General features: G+C 42.6%; 1 protein-coding gene across 11 annotated transcripts in view; it reads right to left on the bottom strand.

The window, feature by feature from the left end:
- LOC132872214 (probable E3 ubiquitin-protein ligase HECTD4) overlaps positions 1–25,843 on the bottom strand; it is an 868,395-nt gene that overhangs the window by 362,241 nt on the left and 480,311 nt on the right. For all 11 annotated transcript variants that reach the window (XR_009651396.1, XR_009651397.1, XM_060906858.1 and 8 more), the window contains exons 31-33: positions 21,804–21,948; positions 21,368–21,534; positions 20,811–20,957 (exon numbers count right to left, since the gene is read on the bottom strand). Coding sequence is in view for 9 of the 11 variants with exons in the window: in XM_060906858.1 (XP_060762841.1) it covers positions 20,811–20,957; positions 21,368–21,534; positions 21,804–21,948 (459 nt within the window). In the remaining 2 variants the exon portion in view is untranslated. The remainder of the gene's footprint in view (positions 1–20,810; positions 20,958–21,367; positions 21,535–21,803; positions 21,949–25,843) is intronic.

Genomic DNA, 25,843 nt, shown 5'->3' with positions numbered 1-25,843 from the left:
ACGACATCACGTGACGTCCACCCACTTTCGCTAACTCCACCCAATGTGTCCACCCACTTCCAGCCAGCACAGTTCAGCGCGGTTGTAGTCGAAATGCAACTCCAACAGCCCCACTCAGCTCGACTCAGCATGGCACGGCTCAGCCCGACTCAGCCGCGTTTGTAGTGGAAAAGCGGCATAACATGCACAAAAATACCTTATTGAACCCTCCAAATGGCTTTGAAGTCATTACCCCTAAAACACCCCCATCACAATGGGCTGCCCCACAAAGAACCCGGGAAACCCCTCTATTTTCCCCCCGAGTGGAACAGTCCATCTGTTTCCCCAAACAAGACACGGAAGAACGTTTTGAATGCCTGGTGAGTGAATTGCTACCAGAGTTGTAATAAAAGTTTTAACCAATAAATGAAGTTTTTAACAGCCAGTGTGAATTATTTTACTTTTTGAGACAAGACAATGATTATACAGATGAAGAATGTAGCGACAGGACAGGAGCGATTTAAAAATGCCGGCAAATGGCTGCCTGCACGCTACGTCAGTATCACGGCTCAGCCCATCACACTCTTTCACATCATTTTGAAGGGAGATATCTCCTCTCCACCCTTTTATATGTTTTTCAATTTAATTCAGAGGTTTTACAGGGTTTAAAACATGGATTTTGGCTGTAAAATCGCAGTTTTAAATTTTATTTTTCTGCTGCTTCCACTTTAATATCTACAGTGGGGGAGCTCCTTATGACATCATCACTCCCATTCATTTCAATGGCACGGAATTTTGCCAAAAAACGTGAATACCGAATGAACAAGGGGTAGTGCAACCATTTTAACAAGCACACCATTCCAGCTCGGGCCCTACGTTTCAGCGTTGGAAAGGTGTCTCCATCTCGAAAGCCCTAGGAGGAGGAGTGGATCCAATCGTCTAGCTCCAAGGATTCCAATGGTATCAGACTTATTAAAATCGGACATACGGATCAAAAGTTACGTACATGAACACATGTAAGACTTTGATCAGTTGGTGGTGCTACAGCATGAGACGCACCAGCATGAAACTTGATGAAATCAATCAGGGTCCACTCCTCTATCAGTATACCACGTTTCATGACTTTACACCTTACGGTTTGGCCTCCTGAAGGGAAAATCTGGTTTTTGCGTCCATTCATTTCAATGGGGAAATTTTTTTTTGAAAAACGCGAATTACGGGAGAACGACAAGGCATATCGAAAAGCTGTATACAAGCACACATCTGCACTACAGGCCGGACAAGTGAGAAGTGGAACGGCGTCTCTAACTCGAATGGCCTGGGAGGACTAGCGGCGCAAAAAAGTGGGTGGAAAAGAATAAAAAGCTTAATAATAACTAGAATGCATTTCCGGAGAAAATGCGAAAGTGTGCTTGCTCAGGTGCACCACCATGGCGACGCAGCAAGAGAGGCGACCGCACTCCCAGACGACAAGTTTTGTGTCAACACGTGAAAGTCTGGCAAAAACAACGCGGATTCTCATACGGAGATGACAGGCTGGCAAGATTCTTTACAGGGACATCCCAGAGCATCACTAACATGAAGATTTAGATGCAATTCTAAATCCATAAAGAGAGATAACCCAAAACACGTTTTTGCTCACTGTGGCGCCCCCTAGTGGCCAAATGACACCAAATCTGATGAGGGTACATGAACTGGTGCCAAAAGTCATGTCAACAAATATGATCTTGATATGTCAAAGCGTTTCTGAGATACAAGCCAAAATACCCTTTAGCTAATTGTGATGCCTCCAAGTGGCCAAATGACACCATATTTGATGAGGGTACTTTGGATGGTGTCCAAAGTCATGCCACCAAACATGGTCCTGACACATCAGAGCGTTTCCGAGATATGAGCTCACTTCCTGTCTGGTGGCGCCGCCATCAATTTTGATTGGCTGCCACGGGCGAACGCCACAACGTATGACAGCCAAAAGAATATTATTCATCAGGCATGGACTGGAGATCATGTGTGCCAAGTTTCGTGATGATCGGACGAAACATGTGGCCAGAGTCACTCTACCTTCACTTTGGACAAAATTCAAAATGCTGGAAAATCTCATCAAGCGGAAAATGACATCATAGGGTGCTTTGGAATCGTCTAGCTCCAAGGATTCCAACAGTACCAGACTTATGAAAATCGGACATATGGCTCAAAAGTTACGTGCATGAACGCATGTAAGACTTTGATCAGTTGGTGGCACTAAAGCGTGAGATGCACCAATATGAAACTTGATGAAATCAATCAGGGTCCACTCCTCTATCAGTGTACCACGTTTCATGACTTTACACCTTACGGTTTGGCCTCCCAAAGGAAAAATCTGGTTTTTGCATCGAGCGGCAATTAATTTCAATGGGGAACATTTTTTTCGTAAAACACGAATTACGGGAGAATGACAAGGCGTATCGAAAAGCTGTATACAAGCACACATCTGCACTACAGGCCGGACAAGTGAGAAGTGGAACGGTGCCTCTAACTCGAATGCCCCGGGAGGAGTAGCAGCTCAAAAAAGTGGGTGGAAAAGAATAAAAAAAAAAAAAAAGATTAATAATAATAAAAAACATAGTCTGTGTCTATGTGTCAGCTCTGTGATGACCTGGCGACTTGTCCAGGGTGTACCCCGCCTTTCGCCCGTAGTCAGCTGGGATAGGCTCCAGCTTGCCTGCGACCCTGTAGAAGGATAAAGCGGCTAGAGATAATGAGATGAGATGAGATAATAAATATAAATGATCGGTGAACAATAGTGTGCTTGCTTTGCAAGCACACTAACTAGAATGCATTTCCGGAGAAAATGCGAAAGTGTGCTTGCTCAGGTGCGCCGCCATGGCGACCCGGCAAGAGAGGCGACGGCACGCCCACACGACAAGTTTTGTGTCAACACGTGAAAGTTTGGCCAAGACACAACGCGGATTCTCATACAGAGATGACAGGCTGGCAAGGTGCTTTACAGGGACATCCCAGAGCATCACTAACATCAAATTTTAGATGCAAGTCTAAGTCCGTAAAGAGATATGCCCCAAAACACGTTTTTGCTCATTGTGGCGCCCCCCAGTGGCCATATGACACCAAATTTGATGAGGGTACATGAGCTAGTGCCAAAAGTCATCTCAACAAATATGGTCTTGATACGTCAAAGTGTTTGAGATACGAGCTAAAATATGTTTCTGCTAATTGTGACGCCCCCTAGTGGCCAAGTGACACCATATTTGATGAGGGTATTTTGGATGGTGTCCAAAGTCAGGCCACTAAATATGGTCTTCATACGTCAAAGCGTTTCCGAGATATGAGCTCACTTCCTGGTTGGTGGCTTCACCATCAATTTTGATTGGCTGCCACAGGCCAACACTTCGGCATATGAGAGCGAAACAAATATTCATTAGGCATGGACTGGAGATCATGTGTGCCAAGTTTTGTGATGATCGGACAAAACATGCAGCCAGGATCACTTAACTCTCACTTTGGACAAAATTCAAAATGGCGGAAAATCTAATGAGGCAGAAAATGACGGCATAGGGTGCGTTGGAATCGACTAGCTCCAAAGATTCCAACGGTACCAGACATATGAAAATCGGACATACGGATCAAAAGTTACGTGCATGAATGCATGTAAGACTTTGATCAGTTGGTGGCGCTAGAGCGTGAGACATACCAACATGAAACTTGAAATCAATCAGGGTCCATACCAATAATACCATGTTTCATGACTGCACACCTTACAGTCTGGACTCCCAAAGGAAAAAATCTGTGTTTTGCATCGAGCGCCAATTCATTTCAATGGGGAAATTTTTTTTTTGAAAAACGCGAATTACAGGAGAACGACAAGGCCTATCGAAAAGGATAGAGATGGAGCTGCTACATTTTATGTTGTTTGTTTATGTTGTAAGTCGTAATGTTCTCGGGTTTTTTTTTCGGTCTGAGTTTGTTTGATGTTACACGGCATTGTGAGATGGCGTCGCTGAAAGTTTTCGGTATTGGAGTGCTTCTGTTGCTTTCGGCACTGAAGCCATGTCAAACAGTTGACAGCAAACAGGACATGTTTATCTACAACAGGGGAACACTATTGTCTCTGCGCAACAGTTACACTGCAGAAACACCGCTTATTGTCAACCTGCCCAAGGAATTACAACGACTCACGGGAGTAAGCTGGCAGGACGAGAACACAGACAACAGGTCGAGGAGACCGCGGCGAAGGGGCAGAGCTGGAGGTGTGAGGAAGAGGCTCAGATGGAGAGGGAATAAGCCGCCATTACCGTCGATTATTTTGGGTAACGTGTGCTCTTTAAAAAATAAAATGGACGAACTAAAACTGTACACTAGAAACTGCAATGAGTACCGTGAGTCATGTGCTATGGTTTTTACGGAAACCTGGCTTTACCCGGACATTTCTAATTCACTTGTTGAGCTGAGCGGTTTCTCCCTCGCACATTTGGACAGAAGTTTTGAGTCGGGCAAGAGGAGAGGGGGTGGACTATGTGTTTATATAAATGATAAGTGGTGCAGGCAGTATACAACACGAGAGTCGGTCTGCAACCCGGACACTGAACTGCTGAGCCTGAGCCTCAGACCATTCTTCCTTCCAAGAGAGTTTGGAAACATCTTAATTTGCGCTGTCTACATACCACCTAGTGCCAACGCAGGGAGAGCTGCAGGCATTGTAGCTGACTGCATACACAGACAGCTACAGCGTACACCTGACGCTCCCATACTCATCTTGGGGGATGTCAATCATTGCAAACTGGAAATGACTCTACCTGGGTTTGAACAGTACATTACATGTCACACCAGGGTTAATAAAATACTGGACAAATGTTATGGGAATATTCAAAACGCATATACAGCCATAGCCAAGGCACCACTGTCCAATTCAGACCACAACATTATACATCTTATTCCTATTTACCGCTCTGCACTAAAGAGGTGCAAACCTTTGCTGAAAACTGTTAAAAACTGGTCCATGGACAGTATTGAAACCCTCAAAGGGTGCTTTCTAAGCACAGACTGGGACATCTTTCATGAACCTGACCTGAATACATCCACAGATGTCATCACTTCATACATCAGCTTCTGTGTGGAGGCGGTAATACTGCACAGGACAATAAAGATATACCCAAACAACAAGCCATACATTAACAAGGATATTAAAGATTGCATCAGACGCAAGAGGATTGCCTTCAAAAACAAGGACTTATTACAACAAAGACTAGTACAAAAGGAACTAAATCAGAAAATAACCTCAGCAAAGCGACAATATAAGGCGATCATTGAAAAGGACTTTAATGCAAATAACACCAAAAAAATGTGGGACACTATGAAATCGATCACAAATATGACCCCTACCAGGAAACCATTGCACACAACTGATGATAGTGCTATGGCAAATGACTTGAACAACTTTTACCTCAGGTTTGATACACAAGATCATACCTCAGAATGTGATAAGGTCATCAGCACCATATCATTACAGGGTGGTGTTCCAAAAATAGACATAGATTACTTGGCTGTTACAAAATTGTTTAAAAAATTAGATACAAACAAAGCAGCCGGCCCAGATGGTGTCTCGCCATTCTTATTAAAGACATGTGCAGAAGAACTGACACCAGCTTGGGCTCCTGTCTATCAAAGGTCAGTGGACTCACATACAGTTCCATCTCTGTGGAAGAGGGTGACTATCATCCCTCTCCCCAAAAAAGCGGTCCCTCAAGAGAACAACGACTATAGACCAGTAGCCTTGACTTCTATTGTAGTTAAGTATCTAGAGAAGTTGATGGTGGGGAAGCTGAAATCAAACCTACAAGGTCAACTAGATCCATATCAGTTTGCCTATAGAGACAACCGTGGCACTGATGATGCAATTCTGACCATAACACATTCAATCCTGCAACATCTTGAAAATCCTAAGGCTTATGCCAGACTACTGTTTGTTGATTTCAGCTCTGCATTTAACACCATGCAGCCACACATCCTTCTTAGTAAACTTCAACACATGTCTGTTAATCCATATATCATCAGGTGGTACCACTCCTTTTTAACAAACAGGACACAACAGGTCAGAGTGAACCAAACAATATCTCAGTTAAAAACAATAAGTACGGGAGTTCCTCAAGGTTGCGTGAGTTCTCCCCCCTTGTTCATAGCATACACAAATGATTGCATTAGCAGACACCCTACTGTTTCATTTGTTAAATTTTCTGATGACACCGCCATCTTGTGTCTGTTAGATGGGGATTTAAACACCTCTGTCTATAAGCAAGAGGTACACAGGTTCGTGCAGTGGTGTGAGGAGCACCACCTCACTGTAAATGCAAAAAAAAACAGAAGAAATGGTCTTTGACCCTAGTCATGTAGGAGACCACACTCCATTACTCATTTTTGATACCAATATTGCTCAGGTTGACTCTTACAAATATTTGGGTGTTTACTTTGATAACAATCTGTCCTGGAATGTTCATGTTAATAATGTGTGTACTAGGATCCAGCAGAGATTACACTTTTTACGTAGACTCAGGGTGTTTGGTGTTCAACAGAGGATATTACTTTTTTATTGTGCTGTTGTTGAGAGCGTACTACGCTATGCAAATCACTGTTTGGTTTGGAAATCTAACAGTAAGAGTAAAGTCACAAATCAACAGACTGACCCGCTCTGCACTGAAAGTAGTGGGGGTGAGGGATTACCCCACCCTCCAAGCAACATATGAAGAATCTGTACTCAGGCAGGCCAGGAAAATAATTGAGGACCCATCACATGTTTTGAACCCAGAGTATGAGCTGCTACCCTCTGGCAGGCGATACAGGGTCCCAGTTAAAAACAAAAAAAGGTTTTTGAACAGGTACAAGTTCTCTTTTATTCCAATGTCTGTGAACTTATTGAATTCATATCGTTAACAAACTACCAGTCTTGTAATGCTATGTATGTATGTATGTATGTATGTATGTATGTATGTATGGGGCCGCACTAGGTATGCACTTTAAGTACGCACTTTGGCCGAATCCCATTTCACCCCTTGGACCAACCCCTTGGCCCTTCCCCTCCATTTTGCGCGTTCACGTGAAGGGGTAGGGGTATCCCAATCCCAGTTAACGCGGAGGGGTAGGGGAAGGGGGAGGGCTTCTGTACCCCTCCAAACGGAGATTTTCCTGGAGCTGACTCCGAACGAAGGGGTTTGAGTGATTTCCCACAATGCCATGCGGATTTCAGCGAGATTTCATGCGGATTTCAGAAAGATGGCGGTTCCCGCGGTGAAAGATTGTCATAAATGTATTTTCTCCATTATTTACGTGTTTTAAGTTGTTATCCAGAGGAAACACGCCGCTTGATTCGCTTTCGAGCTGAGAATGAGCAGCGATTTCTGAAATCCAAGCTGCTGCTAAAAAGCTTTGGGAGTGAGTATTGTTTTCGGTTGCTTTACTGTGTATGTTTTGTTCTGTTATTCTCGCTTTTATTGTTTACATCAGTGTTCTGACACCTCATTCTGTCGGATGTGATGCACGAAGCGCCAAAGATATCCCATTCAGTGGTGTTAGTTCACACCCTGCCAGCAGAGATTTCTGCCTCTGGCTCTGACTGTAGCGGCTGGTCGCAGCCAATGACGCGTCGCGTTTTGCTAACGTAAACGCTGACGGAGGTACGCGATGACGTATGCAATCATTGAAGGGCTATCCCAATACGTAAGGGTTGAATTTCAAGCCCTATCCCTTGTAGCTCAGTTTCAAGGGGAAGGGCCAAGGGGAAGGCGGAGGGGAAGGGGGAGGAGTAGGGGTAGAAATTAGAATTGGGCCTTTATGCATCTCTACGATGGCACTTTATGTCTGTATTGTTTTTTTTTTTTTTGTGGCGTCATGTGTTGTGTGTTATGCGGCAGCTATGTGTATGTCCAAGACAAATTTCCCTCGGGACGAATAAAAAGACTCTTGAGAATCTTGAATCTTGAAAAGCTGTATACAAGCACACATCTGCGCTACAGGCCAGACAAGTGAGAAGTGGAATGGCGTCTCTAACTCGAACGGCTCGGGAGGAGTAGCGGCTCAAAAAAAGTTAGTGGAAAAGAATAAAAAGAAGTTTAATAATAATAATAGCGTCGGAGAACAATAGTGTGCTTGCTTTGCAAGCACACTAACTAGATTGCATTTCCTCTGCAGAAACTGCTGGAGTGTGCTTGCTCAAATGATGCTACATTCTCTCACATTCTATAAAAAACATACAATAACTGACATGCACAAAAATACTTTATTGAACCCTCCAAATGGCTTTTAAGTCATTATCCCTAAAACACCCCCGTCACAATGGACTGCCCCGGGACACCCCTCTATTTTACCCCTAGTGGAACAGTCCATCTGTTTCCCCAAACAAGACACTATTGGTGGGACATGGCGATTCATTTCCGCCAGTTCGTTCATGTCGGTCAGTTCAGCAAAGAAATTCGTTCGTTCAGTTCGTTCACTCGTTCATTTTGATGACGTCACACCAAAGCGGCACAACAATGGCTGTCGTCCGAAGTTTAGTTCATCTTGAGTGAACAAGAGGCGGCAGAGGTGCCATCCACAATAGATTTTCATACATTACAATGTGCTTGAGAAAAAGATGGAAGAAAAACATTATCCTAGCATTATCTGAAAAAGACTACATAAACAAAGCTCTGAAAGTTAATTAAATGTAGATGAGAATAAAGCTGTTTTTATATTTATTATATTTATTTTAGTAGAGCCATGGTCTGCCGGCTATGCAGTTGTTCTCTCAAACCCATTAAGCAAAAAAAAAAAAAATTGCTTATTCAACAACAACGCTCATTACAAAGAACAAACCACTTTATTACAAATTGCATTAACATTAAAAAAACGAACACAGTATGCCGCGATCTCCAGAGCCACGTTCTTCATTGTTTATCACAGTCATGGAAACCGTTGCTATGCGCCCAGCCCAGTATGGCAGCAGGCAGGCTGGCTGCTGGCTGTTCGTTCGTTCGCGAACTGCTGAGCTCGTTCGCTGTGAACCGAAATGTATTGCTGAATGAGAGCTCTAAATTGTAAACTAAAGACCTGGCATGTGTCAACGCTCTGATAATAGGGCTCAGATAGCCCTTAAAGAAGTAAAGTGGCGCTGCTCTGCACAGATCAAAATGCAAGTTGGACGCCCTTCTGCTACTGAACAGATCCTGCTGATTCGCCAACGACCGAGATTCAGCGACCGCCCTGCTGCCAGCGAGCAGAGACTGCTGATTCGCGAACGACCGAGAACGAGAGGCAGCGCGAACTAGTTCTAGTCGTTCACTTCGAAGACTCGTTCAAAAAGAACGGTTCGTTCGTGAACGACACACCACTACAAGACACAGAAGAACGTTTTGAATGCCTGGTGAGTGAATTGTGACCGGAGTTGTAATAAAAGTTTTAACCAATAAATGAAGTTTTTAACAGCCAGTGTGAATTATTTTACTTTTTGAGACAAGACAATGATTATACAGATGAAGAATGTAGTGACAGGACAGCAGTGATTTAAAAATGCCGGCAAATAGCTGCCTGCGTGCTCTGTCAGCGTCACGGCTTAGCCCGTCACACTCTTTCACAGCATTTTGAAGGGAGAAGCGCAGTGAAATCTCCTCTCTGCCCTTTAATATATTTTTCAATTTAACTCAGAGGTTTTTACAGGGTTTAAAACATGGATTTTGGCTGTAAAATTGCAGTTTTAATTTTGTTTTTTTCTGCTGCGCGCGCTCTAACGTCTAGAGTGGGGGAGCTCCTTATCACTCCCATTCATTTCAATGGCACGGAATTTTACTGAAAAACAGGAATACCGGACAAACAACAAGGGGTAGCGCAACCATTTTAACAAGCACACCATTCCAGATCGGGCCCTACGTTTCAGCGTTGGAACGGTATCTCTATCTCAAAAGCCCTAGGAGTAGTGGATCCAAAAAACGGGTGAAAACGAATAATAATAAATAATAAAACTTAAGAACAATAGTGTGCTTTTGCAAGCACACTAATGATCCAAGAAAAGCCTTTGAACACATGTACAGAAGGTGGAAATATCACATCAATGGTTTGAAAAGATCGATTAGGCACAAAGATGATGTAGATTTCATTACTGAAGTCGTGACCGCTATTAACGCTACTCAAACTGATGTCAACCTCATTTATGATAGAATCAGAGCTATTACAATGCCCGACTTTGAAATCAGGAGGAAAAATGATTCTGCAAATGAAAAGGCCCAAAGCTTCATTACTGCAACAGGTGATCCAGAAGATATACCCTGGCCTGACTGACTCAATATTTGATCAAACAGAGTCTAGCATTGTCTCTTTACCATCCGTCTCTGTTTCTAAGATTTTTGACCAGGCTTCTCACAAGTCAGCGCAGAAAAGGCAACAAGCAGCAGCTGAAGTGGCAGCGACACAAGAGGTGATTAAAATCATGAAAAACATTGTCAATATGAAGAGATTCAAGAACTTGAAGCAGAGGAGAAAAGGTTGGCTGCTGAGCGAGAAGTACAAGAAAAGGAGATGAGGCAGAGAAAGGAGATGGAGAAGATGGAGAACAAAAAGAGCTCTGTAGCAGAAAGTGCTGCAAGAAAAAGGAAATTGGAGGAGAAGAGAAAAGAAGTGGAGCAATTAGAGGAACTGAAAAGGCATAATGCTGCACAAGTCAGGTTACAAGTTTATGATGGTGATGAGGCAGAAGAACTTCCTGTCCCAGCTTCTCAAGGATGACATGGCCATGTCTCTCAGTTTAATATGACTGGCTCTCTTGTTCATCCACCTGTGCCCATGCAAGGTATGGTTCCCGATCCTCTTCTTTTCTCCAAGTCCCTATTGTTCAAGCAACTGTACCTCAAGCAGACTCAACTACTGCACATGGAGTTTCCAATGACCTTATAAAAATGCTTGCTGAGGCAATAACAGCCAATAGGATTTCAATTCCAGAGCCCGTTGTTTTCTTAGGAGATCCCTTGCAGTACACAGACTGGAAGCTGTCCTTTCAGATATTGATTGATCGTAAGAACTTGCCAGCCCAAGAAAAGCTTTTCTTTCTATGCAAGTATGTGGGAGGCTTGGTTAAGAGAGCTATTGAAGGATATTCCCTGGTCGGAACGAAAGATGCTCGATGACCGTTTCGGAAATCTCTTCATCGTGGGCAAAGCATATCGAAACAAGATACGGTCATGGCATAAGATTGCCACTAGAGATAGCAAGGATTTTGTGAGTTTGTGGACTTTTAACTAGTGTTGAAACAATCATGCTTTACATCCAGGGCTTACAAACTCTGAATGACGGTCAAAAAACAAAGAACAGTAGTCAAGCTGCCAGACTGGTTGAGTTCACGTTGGAACAGAACAGTCACAATTTTCCAAGACAAATACAAATATAAAACCTTCCTTGATTTCAGATACGTTGTCTAGTTTCTTAACAAGGAGGCAATCCCATCACCTCGTTGCCATCAATAAAGCCAGCAGAACAAGAAAGATCTAGGCAGACTGAGCAAGAGCACAAGGTTCAAAGAAATCATAACTCAAGTGCTAAGACTTTTACTACTAGTTCAAATGAGAAGACTAGCACTACATGTGCCTTTTGTAAAAGGCATGGACATACTCTTCATAAATGTCAAAAGATCATGGAAAAACCAGTTAAAGAAAGAGTGAAGTTCGTTCAGTCACTGTGCTTTGGCTGTCTTAAGACTGGTCACGACTCAAAGCATTGCACCTCCAGAAGTGTCTGTGAGAAATGTTAGAAACGTCACCCAACTTGTCTTCATCAAGATCGTGAGAGAAAAGACCAAAAATTCACACTGAATCAAATGCAGTCCAAAGTTAGCCAAGGATCTGCAGAAAGTAAGTCTGAACAAATCAATGACCAGCCAGAGACACAGCAAGTGACTTCTAATGGAGTCATTCAAAGGAAGAGAAATACTCATACCTTGTCGATCCTTCTTGTGTTCGCGTCAGCAGCAGCTAATCCTGAAGAAGAGATTTTGGTGTATGCCTTGCTCGACACTCAGAGCAACACCACTTTTATTCTGAAGGATATAAGCTGACCTGTTGCATGTCAAACAAGAACTTGTGAGACTCAAGATCTCTACAATCATGTCCAGAATAAAGGTTGTGTCTAGTTATAAGTTGTATGGACTACAAGTGAGAGGCTTGATGTCTGAAGAAAGAATTAAACTCCCAGTAACTTGCACCAGAGAATACATACCTGCCAATAGGTCAGACATATCTACATGTAAAACTCCAAAGACTTGGCCTCATTTAGAACATCTGGCTGATGAGATGCCATCTGAACTTGACTGCGAAGTGGGACTGTTAATTGACTATAATTGCCCTCAAGTCTTGCTTCCCAGAAATGTTGTCAGTGGTGAAGAAGGCCGGCTATTTGCCCAGAAGTCTGTATTGGGGTGGAGTATAATTGGCTATCACAACTTTGATGGTGATTTTGAAGATGAAATTGGGGTCAGTCATCGGATTATCACAAGGCAAGTCCTACCGGCCGTTCAACCAACTCACAGACTCAAGTCTGAAGTCCACTTTGTGTGCCGTAATAAGTTGAAGGAAATGATTGCTCCAGCAGACATGGTGAAGATCTTCAAGTCAGATTTCACAGAGAGAACTGGTGAAGATGTTGCTATGTCCCAAGAAGATATCCAGTTCTTGGCTAAGCTGAAAGAAGGTATCAAGCAGAAGAAGGATGGGCACTATCAAAAGGAGTCAGTTGAGGTGGTTTGGGCACCTTGTTAGGATGCCCCCTGGATGCCTCCCAAGGGAGGTTTTCTGGGCATGCCCCACCAGGAGGAGACCCCGGGGCAGACCCAGGACATGCTGGAGAGATTACGTCTCTCAGCTGGCCTGGGAACGCCTCGGTATTCCCCCGGAAGAGCTGGTGGAGGTGGCCAGGGAGAGGGAAGTCTGGGCTGCTCTGCTTAGGCTGATACCCCTGCGACCTGGATCCGAATAAGCGGTAGAAGATGGACGGATGGATGGGCACTATGAGATGCCACTGCCTTTTAAGGAGGAGAGACCAATTCTGCTAAATAACAAGGCTTGTATAGAACATTGGCTCCGGTGTTTAAGGAAACGCTTTCGTAAAGATGAGAAGCACTATAAGGACTACATGGTTTTTATGGCAGATATTACTGCCAGAGGAGATGCAGAAAAGGTTCCTGAGGGGGAGATCAACATTCAGTTAGCCTGGTACATCCCTCACCATGGGGTTTATCACCCCCAGAAGCCTGGCAAGATCCGAGTGGTTTTCGACTGCTCTGCAAAATTTCAAGGCACTTACTTGAATGAACATCTGTTGGACCAGACCTCACAAACACCCTTGTAGAAGTCCTGTGCTGTTTCCAGAAGGGGCAAGTGGCCATTATGTGTGACATGGAGCACATGTTCCATCAGTTCCATGTTACACAGGAAGATCAGGACTACCTCAGAACGGGCACTTGGAGTACAGTGGTGCGTTTTCTCTGACACAATCCAATTCCGAGTGATTGTGAAAGAAAATCCATTCACCAGAAGAGTTCCGTCCACAGTGGCCTCAATTTTTGATCCTTTTGGATTTGTGGCAACCTTCATTTTAGTTGGGAAAAGGATACTGCAAACCAGGCCAACCAAACCAGGTGGCTTCAAGACCTGCAGGACCTATCAGCAGTAAAGATATGTCTAGCATTATGAATTGCAAAATTTTTCTGATGCCAGTGCGACTGGCTATGGAGTCTGTTCTTACCTCAGAACTGTGACCAAGTCTGGAGAGATGCATTGCACACTCATTATGGGGAAAGCCAGAGTTGCCCCAACGAAACTGACAACCATTCCTCAATTAGAGCTCTCTGCTGCTGTTGTGGCCACAAGAAATGGTGATCTGCTGAACAGAGAATTGGAACTGGGTCAGCTCAGTGAATATTACTGGACTGATTCCAAGGTTGTTCTTGGCTACATTAATAACGAAGCAAGACGGTTCCATGTCTTTTTAGACAACAGAATTCAGCAGATCAAATCAAGTACAGAACCTTGTCAATGGAGGTATGTGGCTTCAGAACATAACCCAGCTGACCATGCCTCTTGTGGGCTCACAGCAAAGGAGCTTGTGGAGTCAAATTGGTTCACCAGGCCAAGTTTCCTGTGGCAAAGAGAACTCCCTAAGGAAGAGCTCAAGGTGGGAGAGATTGATGGAGACCCAGAGCTAAAAAAAGGCACAAGTCCACACAACCAAAGTAAAGGAGCAGATCTCTGTTGGATCGCTTGCAAAAGTTCTCCGACTGGAGGAGGATGGTGAAAGCCATAGCAAGACTCAAATGGTGTGCAAGGAATGTGAAGGAGCTGAAAGGAAGACCCAATGAGTCCACAACACTTGAGAGAAGGGATGCTGAAGAATTCATGATCTGCGCAGTCCAAGAAGAAGTCTTCAGTGATGAAATCAAGGCTCTTAAACAAAGGAAAGAAGTGAAATCAAACCAGTCTTCTAGGTTGCACAGGTTATGTCCATTTGTTGATGACCATAATGTCCTGAGGGTGGGAGGAAGATTGACTCAGGCAGCACTCCATCCCCATGTCAAGGACCCCACCATTCTTCTAAAGGGACATCATGTATCTCATCTACTCAAAGCATTTTCATGAAAAGGTTTGTCATAAAGGTCATGGCCTGACCATTAATGAGATCCGCTCTAATGGTATTTGGATTTTGGGATGTAGTAGCGAAGTGTCCTCCATCATTTACAAATGTGTGAAATACAGGAAGTACCACAAACGTATTCAAGAACAAATGATGGCTGACCTATAGCTTGAAAGATTAGAACCTACCCCTCATTTTACATATAATGGAATGGACTGTTTCGGCCCATTCTATGTTAAGGGTGGAAGAAAGGAACTGAAAAGATATGGCCTACTGTTCACTTGCAAGTGTTCAAGGGCTGTTCACATAGAAGTGCTTGATGATCTCAGTTCTGATGCTTCTCTCAATGCACTATGTTGCTTCATTGCCATCCGTGGCAATGTAAGTCAGCTCCACAGTGCCCAAGGGACCAACTTTATTAGGGCGAGAAAGGAATTCATGGAACTAATGAAAGGACTTACTCAAGAGCGTGTGATAGAGCTGGGCTGTCGCTTCATCCTGAATCCACCCGCTTCCAGTCACATGGGCGGAGTCTGGGAGAGACCGATCCGAACAGTGAGGAGCGTTTTAACAGCCATTCTAGATCGGTCTGCCAGAAGACTGGACAGCTCTTCACTGGGAACATTCATGTACGAAGCAGTAGCAATAGTGAACAGCAGACCTTTGACTTCTGAATACCTCAATGATCCATTGGTACCAGAGCCGTTAACGCCAAATCACATACTTACAATGAAGTCTGAGATCATTGCACCACCACCTGGAGAGTTCTTAAGAGAAGGTCTCTACCTACAGAAGAGAATTTTTGGCAAATGAATTCTGGACCAGGTGGAAGAAGGAGTATCTTTTGAACCTACAACAAAGGAATAAATGGAATAAGAGCCAACGAGATGCAAAGGTCAATGATGATGTCCTACTTCAAGATAACCTGGCACCACGGAACCGGTGGAAGCTCACCAAGGTGGTAGAAGTCTGATGGTAGAGTCAGGAAGGTCAAACTTTTAGTCAGTGATGCAACACTAGACAGCAAAGGTGCACATACCACTAAACCAGTCTCTCTCTTTACTTGAATATGATTAAGGTGTGAAGCTGGATAATCAGGATTGAATTTTAATGTGTTTTGTCAAAGCAAATGAGCTGTGGTTATCCCCTTTCTGTTTTTAAGATTTATGTGAGATATTATATATATATATGAAACAAATTTCAGGTCTGTTAAAATCACACCTTGTGTGATGGTGGGAGTGTATTTGCAGTCACAAAGTTTTTCAATACTTTCTCCACTATGTGGTGTCTTGAGCTAATGTGTACAATTATGGTAATAAATCTTAAAGGTCTCCTTGCATCGTTTTTTCATTAATTGTGCGGTGGTCTCTAATATGAATGAATACCCGGTGAGCTGGTTTTGGTGAAAAAAAAAAATGCTGTGGTTCTCCTGTTTCAGGCTGTTCTAGTTTGCTGGAGGAGTCGGTGGCAGGAGAACGACAGGATTTCAGCTCTTACTCATTAATATTCATGACATGTAAACGTGTTACCTCTGATTGATTAACAGCACTGTGACGCTACCTCCAGTGAGTCAGAACAAGCGGATGTGGGTGTCTTACTACGGCGAGAGAGAAGGAACAAACCGTGAAGGGAAAAATACCGCACGCTGACGTCATTGAGGTGCGACGCAAGGAAATAAAAATTCAAATGTTTGGGTTTTTACTGAACAAACAAACGAATAAAATGAACGAGTGACTTAAAAAAAAGAATGTGGGTGTCTTTGTAAAAACTGTTTTGATTGGCTATTATAGTCTCGACGTCGATGTTTTGACCAATAACAATGTAGAGAACAAGAATTTTACATCACATTCAACGAGATTTAAACGAGACTAAAGATGGCGACTTACAAATAATGTGTAAACATCGTTGGAGTTAATAAAGTTTGAACAGCATGAAGGAACATACCCCAACCCCCCGAAATTAATAAAAAAAAATTCTCAACGGATTTGGCATAAGATAAAAAGGTCGTTTTTTTACTCAGAAAAAGTGGAAAACTCATCCCTGCCTAGCTTGTGACCATGTCATGCATGCTAACGTGGAGAATATGAACATGCTATTTTGTAACAAAAACCTTCGAACAAAAAATTCATATTTTACTTACAGCTTGTGAGCTGGTGGTCGATCGTCTTGATGGTACAGATCCAGGTATTAAAAACAACCTCGAAGCAAAACCACTACTGAAGGCACCGAAGTTTGAAAAGTCACTGTGGTTGAAATGATCAGAACACAGTACTAACGTTGCATTATACTTCGCTGGTGGTATTCCAAGGATAAATTCCAACCATTTATTCTTCACCTCTTCTATCTTGGGCAAGAAATGCAACGTTGATGTCTTACTGCCACAAATAACACAGGCACGAACTTGTTCAGACATGTTTTCAACTTGCTGTTAGGTCCTCTTCGTTAGCTACTGACGAGATGGACTCTGCTATCTCTCCTCGCGCTTAAATCCGAACTTCCTTCCCGTGGGCGGTCGCAAGCCAAGGTGGGCGAGGCCATGAATACTAATTTACGAAGTGACGCAAGACCGTATGGCTTTTTCAGATCCGCTCGTTTTTCCGACTATTTTCTTTCATAAGCTAATACAGGGAATGGGGGTAGAATTACATTTTCACATGCAGCATGCAACTCGGAGTGAACTATGGTATTTCAAAAAGAGCCAGTATTAAACATTTTTGGTGGAAGGGCACCTTTAACTAGTTTATTTTATATATTTAAATATTGCACAATTTATATGGTATTTATTATGATTTTGTATTAAAATATGATGTAATTTATTTAAATATAGTGTTTATGTATGGGTATATTCTGAAATATATTCCCTTTATGCATGTGACGTTATTTCCAGTCAATTGTTTGGGATGAATGATTGGATGTCCGAGTGAGTTATGCTAGTCGTTTAAGAAGCTACAAGTTGTAATATCTTTTTTTTTTTTAAGTTTACCATCAAGAACTACAAGTTGTAAAATCCTCTCTTAGACTTGCTGCAAGATGTACAATCCTCTCTTAGTCCACAAGCAAGCAAAAGTGGCATGTTCGGTTTTGTTTGGTTATTATTTTAATGATGTCGAAGATTGTTTTGTGTGTTTGAACATATGATTGTTGTATGCTTTATATTTATCTTGTCTAGTTCTATGGTGTTTTTATATTTGTAAGCGCAATAAAACATCAGTGATTAAGAACCTGGGCCTTGGATGTGTGACTAAGGGTGCCATTATATGTATAAAATTTGAAAGTCTTTACTATTCTAGCTAATCAGCTTGCTTGGCCTGAATCCCTTTTCTGTGGACAGTGTTAGAATATTGTTGGCACAGCATCGGGTTCAAGTTTAACGTGACCTGCCTAGCCCAAGAGCTCAGCCTGTAGATTCCTTTCAAAGCAATCAGGCTCAAAATGGTCACTGCAAACAACAGAATTTCTATCAAAGGAGAGCATTTCTAAAGTGTGACCTGTTCCCAAGTTGGGTAGCCACTGTTTAGCAAGTCATTTCTGTTTGCTTGGTTGTAGGCACTGGAACACAGAAAAATTATTTCCCTTATCATCATATTTATTATTTTTGCAACCATCGGCTTTGTACACCGCCATTTTTCAGCAATGTTTAGTACATCTGGTTACATCACGGTGCCAGGAGCAGTGAGCCAATCAAGATACAGAAAACCCATCAACAATTCTATGTCATGCCTACCTTTGACACTGTCCACAAAATGGCAATATGGCTGTGCCCTGAAGTGGAACTGAAATGAGCAAGAATACAAAAGAATTTTAAAGCACTGTTTTATGTGACAGTGTGCGCCAATACAGGGTAGTCAAAATACATTTGTGCAAATACATTTTTTTTTTTTGCTGCGGGTACCCTTTAACACCTTTCTTCTATAGACCCCTTGCATGTAATGTCAAACATCATGTGAAAATTTCTCCTGGGGGACAACTAGACACCGTATTTCCTCTAAGCAAGGCTTAATCTGTCTTAAATATGGTTCATTTTTGCGCTGTTTTTGGTTGTTCCAATTGTTCAAATAGAGAAAAAGACAAAAGGTATTACTGTCTCCCTGGAACTTTGTCTTGAACTCCTGATTGTGGCTTAGGAACTTGAATTGAGCATTTCTTTAGAAAGGAAATATCTCTGATCTGGGAGTATATTCTTTCTCGAGAGAAGGTTTTATTCCTAGCCACCCTTCCATGAATGCCATACTTAGTCTTTTTCTGATTGTGCTGTCATGAACAAACATTTAATGTGCTTATAGAGGGCTGCAGATCACATGATCTTGGGTTTTTCTTTATATCTCTGTGCATTTAACAGACAGACCTTGAACTGAATTTGCTTGGACACCCAATCCTGGGAAGACTGGAAACTGTTTTGAAAGCTCTCCATTTTCTTTCTCACTGTAGAATTTCAAATTATTTAGACATGGCCTTATAACCCTTCCCAGACTGAAATGTAGCAACAATTGCTTCTGGAAGGTCATGCAGAGGCGGTGGCACAAAGTTTTAGATGGGGGTGGCGTGTCACGCGCCGAAGGCGCGCCAAATCTAGGGGGGTCCGAGGGCATGCACCCCCAGGAAATTTTGGAATTTTTAGCCCTCTAAAACACTATTTCCCCAAAATGGGTGTGAATAATTTTTTTTTCTGTTTACTGCATATTTTTCAAATCAAAACTGTGTGATATTGGTGTATTGAAGCATGTATTAATGACATGGGGCTGTATTGGGAAATTGGAAAAACTACATTCCCTGAGTTTTCTCATGAATCTGGCCCGGCCCCCCCACACACACACACAAACAAAAACAAAATGTGAGAAATTTTGTCCTCAGTGTCCTTGTTGAATTAAAGCGCTAATAGATTTATATACCTGCTCAGCTACGTGGTATAAAGCAAGAGCATGAGTAACTGTCTTTCCTTTAGTCTTCAGTGCGAGTAAACAGTCATTCATTTCTTGGTTTGCGAAATTTGACTTGGGATGTTAAAAAAAAAATTATACTGAAAACTTACCTCGTTATCATCAAGCAACTTGGGTGCCTTTGTCGAGCCCAAAAAGTTTGCAATGGATATTTGTCTGAAACTCCTCTTCATACTCCGCGAGAGTTTAATTCCCCACTCGCATTCGTATTGCAGTGTGCCTTGCCAGACAGCAGTAGGTACCATTTTTATGGTGGTCTTTGGTATGACCCGACTGCGAGGCGAACACGCTAACCACTAGGCCAACTTGTGGTTACCAGAGGACTAGGCCCCCCGGAGATCAGTGCTACCTAATGCGCCATATGGCCCGGGAAGGACTTTCCTCTTCATACTGATTTTCAGTAAGTGGTCAGGGCAGCAAGAGAATTCATGTTGATCTAGAGCAACATCAAGTTTTTGGGTGCCCAAAACTGTTTGTACACCTTGTGAACGCAGCGGGATTTAATAAAGGAATGAAGAAACGCAGCGGGATTTAATAAGGGAAAACAAAGGCTGTTCATTTACACTACTCTCTCTTTTTCTTCCTTGTAAATAGTCAAAGGACTCCCATCGTAACTTGGGGGGTTGCCCCCCCCCCGCTGCTGCTGCCATCCTTTCTTTTTGGCATGATGTACACACACCTCAGTGCTTCAGAACACCAAACTGCTGTTTTTATTGAAGTAATTACATTTCTTTATGATTAAACAATCTTGTGTATTTCATTAGCAAGACCTGGCTGCTAGCTATGCTCAGTGATTTTTGAGGTAGGAAGGGTGTGCTTATTTTTTCCCCAAGTAATTTATGAATGTTAGTTTATTTTCTTTGGAAGAAATTACTACATATTGAAATCTGTTGGGTTTTTTTTTGTCACCTGAGGTTATTTCTTTGTATATAGACACTGGTGAGGACCACACAACTGTTATTTTGACCCTGATAAATAAAAACAGAGTTTAAGGAAGGTGTACTTTCTTTCCCCCCATGACTATGCTTAAACTTCTTTGCTATTACACAAAAAACAAGTGATTTTTCACATGCTGTATTAAAAGCTGTGATGAATAGGTATGGGAATACTGATTTTATATGTATATATGTGCGCGCACACACACACACACACACAAAAAAAAAAATATATATATATATATAAAGAGAGAGAGAGATGGGTTAAAGCATTTCAAAATTCTCCAGACAAGCCTATTTCCTAATTATTTCAAAGTTGCTTGCTTGCCTGGTGTAAGGGATAGTGCAGAGTAGGCCGATGCTGTTAGCACAGGCAATAGGATAGCGGGCACACATAGACACAACAGAGGTCATCGTCTGTCCAAAGGCCTCCTGAGCTTGTCCCACCATGCCACCACAAGTCAGCTCTTCAATCCTAAAAGAAAGGAATAAGCTGAAAATTTAAATATTTCCAACAACCCTAATCAAAAACCTGTTTGTAAATTTATAGAACTTGGTGGATAGGAAATGGAAAGTGGACAGAGAAAAAAAATTGCTCGTGCCTTTTAAATTTTCAACATGTGGTATACCTGGCCAGTTAAAAGATATACAAGACATTTTAACATACTAATCATTAGTTTCCAGTGGTTTTGATGTTTGTCTTGTTCTGAAGCTTAACATAATGTGCCAAACAAACAAGCAAAACCTGATACTGTGTGTAGCACTTTAACCAAGTACTAAAGGAAAAAGAGTTTAAAAAAAACTGTTTGGGGAAAAGTATTAGTAAACAATGAAAAGTCCAAATAACTTGCATCACAACTCCTTACATATGCAAGGCAATCATACCTGGGCCCACCCTGCAGCACCATAGTGACAGGACCCACCAAGTGGGTTACTCCCCCAACTCGAACAGCAGTGGTGAGGAGCTCTCTCATGTGGACCAGGGCCTGCTTCCTGGTACAACCTCTTCTCCAGCGTGTCTGAGCTGCTGCCAGAAAACTTCTACTAGACACCTATACAAGATTAGGGTCATTACTGCATTTTAGCCATGAATGGTTGACAGACACCTTACACATCTTACTATATACAATACACTGTAGATCAGCTAATTTTGTCAGATCTAATGCAGTATTACTTAGAAACAATGGACACCATTAGAAAAGATTAAAATGAATAAGCTTAGTCTAACATAAGAACTTAAGAACATAAGAATGAGATAAATGCTTTTGTGTGCAAAGATACATGGCTCAAGGTTTGTGAGAACATTAATCAGCACGCTCACTGCATGGTCAGGGCTGGTCCCTATGAAGGCAAAAAGTTGTCCAAGCAGCACGCTATAAGTTGGTTTTTCACTGGTGTCTTCAACTGCCAGAGATTGCAGCAGCGTAAATGAGCTACTTCTGTTACCGGTAGGGTGAGGGCGCCTCCTACAGAACAGACAAGTTTACACAACACAGTACAGGAAATTGGGCTCTCATATAAATTTATACCCTGGTGTGGAATTATTTTTTTTTGGCACGCCAGGTGCGCCCCCCCGTCCCCCAAAAAAATGTGTTAGTACATGGCTCCTTGGAATTGTGACTCGATTGTCTTGCAGATACCAAGATATGCCCGCCGTCTTTAATTAATAAGGTTTAAAAAAAATAAACAAAATAAATGGTTTTGGGGTACTTGAGCTGAAGAGTTTATAGTATAAGTTTATATTTAATAGCAGGTCCTAGCTTAGGTTTTTTTTTGCTCGTGACATGAATGCAGTGAAAAGTAAGCTGGGCAAGTCCTGTTGGATTTTAACAGGGTGTGGGAACTTCATGCTGTATTCCCAAACTGCACTGTAGACTACACGTAAAGGGTGTGCGCCATCCTTTTATGTTTTTTTTTAAAGATATTTTTTGGGCTTTTTTCACCTCTATTGGATAGGACAGTGTAGAGACAGGACAGGAAATGAGTGGAAGAGAGAGACAGGGAGGGATCGGGAAATGACCTCAGGTCGGAATCGAACCTGGGTCCCCGGATTTATGGTATGGCGCCTTAGCCACCTGAGCCACAACCATATTTTTGATATGGTTTTAATTTTCTTCAAAGGTAAACTGCCTTTCAGATTTTTCAAGTGTCTGTCATAAAAAGAATTTTCCCTGACACCCAATTATTTTTATTTACTGGACCGAAAGCTACTGAATTTGAATCACAGACTTCCAATTTTATTAGGTTTGTTGAAATAGAACATTTAATGAATTTAGGGCTACATGGGCCTAAATTCTCTGCTATTTTTTCCTGCTTCACCATGACCCAATTCAAGATACTACGTCATGCATCATGTGGTGGGCTTTCCCCATTTGCGCAAGGCATTGTGGGATACAAATTTGAAACAGGAGAGAAAAATGGAGGACGCGAGTGTGCGAATGAAATGTGAAAGACTGACTACAGTAACGGAAAGCAAGAAGAAAAGACATTATGTTGCAAAGGAAAGGAAATGCAGGACCAAATTAATAAATATCGGCAATCAGCAAGCACCTCGGTGTAATCAGCTGTTCGTTTAGCGACAGAATGATATAACTGTCACTGCACAGTCAAGGGAAACCTGTAGATGGCAATAATGAAACACTGGATGCCAGGTGCCATAAAATCCAAAAGAAGAAGAAAAAGAAGGTAAACCTGTGCAGGTGCACACGGACTTCCTCTGTCTGCTTGACTGCGTGAAGCGAGTCATGCACATTAGTTGCTAGGGAATCCCCTCAAATTAAATAACTTCCCAGCCACAGAATGGCCTGGGTTTTTTTGTTTTTGTGATACTACAGAAATAAACTTGTATCATAATGACCAAATTTCAGAGGGAACTAAATTTCACTGATTTTATGAAATCGAAAGGTCATCTAGCTTTAAGAGAGTTCATTTATAACATGTCTCTAACAGCTCAAAATGCATCTCTGGGCATTTTAAAAACTGCAGAGCTTCTGGGGGCCTCTGGCGGCCACCAGACCCCTAGCCTTACTGGGTTGACGCCCCCCCCCCCCAATTTTTCTGGATCCACTCCTGAAACCAGTTAATTATTCCTCAATTAATACCAAATTTTGTTCAATTTTAGTCAAGTTACTGAAGTTTGTATATATATATATATATATATATATATATATATATATATATATATATACACACACACACACACACACACACACACATAGGATCTAAGGCCCCGGTCACACCGCCCGAACTTTGCTGGAGCGTTCCTGGAGCGGTAAAAAAAATTCATCACCGCTCGTAACCGTTCACCACCGTTTAACAAAAGTTGGCCCCCGTTAAAGCAACGCCGTATACGCTCGGCCACCGCTGATGTTTCTCGAGGGGCCCTCCTACCGCTCCGAAAGTTTTGAGCTGCACAAAATATTGCGAGCGGTGAGGAGGGGGCAATTTTCCGCCCCGGCAAAGTTCACCCCCGCTCCATCAATGCCCAGTCAAAGTTTGGCACCGCTAGACGCAAGTTCGTGGACGCTTGGGTCCGCTAGGCCAACGCAGAAATCTTGAACGCTGGACCACCGCTGCTTCGCCAGCGTTGCCCGGGCGGCGATTAAACGTTGCACAAACTTTGGTGGAGCGGTTGTAAGCGTTTTACGAGCGGACACGGGGTTGCTGGAACGGTGTCGGGCGTTGAAGCAGCTATCCATGGCGGCGATGAACTTTAGTTTGGCATTGGTATAGAGGTGTCGGAGCGGGACCAGAATTTGGCTGTAAATACGGGGAGAAATGGACCAGGAGCTCATTTGGAATCGAGCTGCCGTTGAGTTCAGACCTCATCTATATCGAATTTGCTCAAAGTTACAGTAAAACTGTATCACCATGGATGCTGAGAGACTTGCTATGATTGGTGCTAAACCAACTTTATACCCCCACCGAGCCAAAGCCCGCATGCGCAGAACGCCGCTATACCAACGCTCGCGTCACCGCTAAACCAACGCTCGCTACCGCTCGCTACCGCTAAACCAATGCTAAAGTAACGCCGGCTTCATTGGGGCACCGCTAAGCCAACGCCCGTGTTTTCGATTTTTTTCCCATTTTTTGCGCGGTGACGAGCGTTGTCGAAATTCGGCCTCCCCTCCCTACCGTTCAAGGAACGCTCCAGCAAAGTTCGGGCGGTGTGACCGGGGCCTAAAAAGTGTGCACACCCCTTTAAATTTTTTTTTTTTACATCAGAAAAAACTGAGACCACAAGAAATAATTTCAAAACTTTTCCCACCTTTAATGTGATCTATAACCAGTACAATTCAACTGAAAAACAAACAAATCTGTTCGGGGGAAAAACATTAAAAAACAACAACAAAAACCAACAACCCTACAATAAGCACACCCTTAAATTAATACTTTGTTGAAACACCTTTCGATTTAATTACAGCATTCAGTCTTTTTGGGTACACACCTGCCATAAATTAAAATGACTGATTAACCCCAAATAAAGTTCAGCTGTCCGAGAAGGATTTTCCTGACATTTACTCAGTTGCATCCTCCAGCAAAAGCCATGGTTTGCAGAGAGCTTACAAAGCATGAAAGGGATCTCATCGTTGAAAAGCATCAGTCAGGAGAAGGGTACAAAAACATTTCCACGGCATTACATATACCATGCAGCACAGTGAAGACAGTCATCAAGAAGTGGAGAAAATATGGGACAACAGTGACATTACCGAGAACTGGACGTCCCTCCAAAATTGATGAAAAGACAAGATGAAAACTGGTTAGGGAGGCTTCCAAGAGCCCTACAGCAACACTGAAGGAACTGCAGGAATTTCTGGCAAGTACTGGTTGTGTACTACATGTGATCACAATCTCCCGTATTCTCCATATGTCTGGACTATGGGGTAGGGTCGCAAGACAGAAGCCTTTTCTTACAAAGATAAACATCCAGGCCCGGCTAAATTTTACAAAAGAAATACATCAACTCTCCCAAAAGCATGTGGGAAAATGTGTTATGGTCTGATAAAACCAAGGTTGAACTTCTTGGCCACAAGTCCAAAAGGTATGTTTGGCACAAAAACAACATGGCCATCACCAAAAGAACACCATACCCACGGTGAAGCATGCTGGTGGTGGTATCATCATGTTTTGGGGTTGTTTTTCTTCAGCTGGAACAGGGGCTTTAGTCAAGGTGGAGAGAATTATGAACAGTTCTAAATACCAGTCAATTTTGGCCAAAAACCTTCAGGTGTCTGCTAGAAAGCTGAAGAGGAATTTCATCTTTACCCCAAGCATACATCAAAATCAACAAAAAATGGCTTCACCAGAAGAAAATTAAAAGTTTTGGAATGGCCCAGCCAGAGCCCAGACCTAAATCCAATT

The sequence above is a fragment of the Neoarius graeffei genome, chromosome 24 (genome assembly GCF_027579695.1).
Source record: "Neoarius graeffei isolate fNeoGra1 chromosome 24, fNeoGra1.pri, whole genome shotgun sequence".
In the NCBI taxonomy this organism is placed as follows: Eukaryota; Metazoa; Chordata; class Actinopteri; order Siluriformes; family Ariidae; genus Neoarius; species Neoarius graeffei.
Note: the sequence above shows the minus strand (reverse complement) of the source record. Positions and strands in the feature narration are given on the sequence as shown.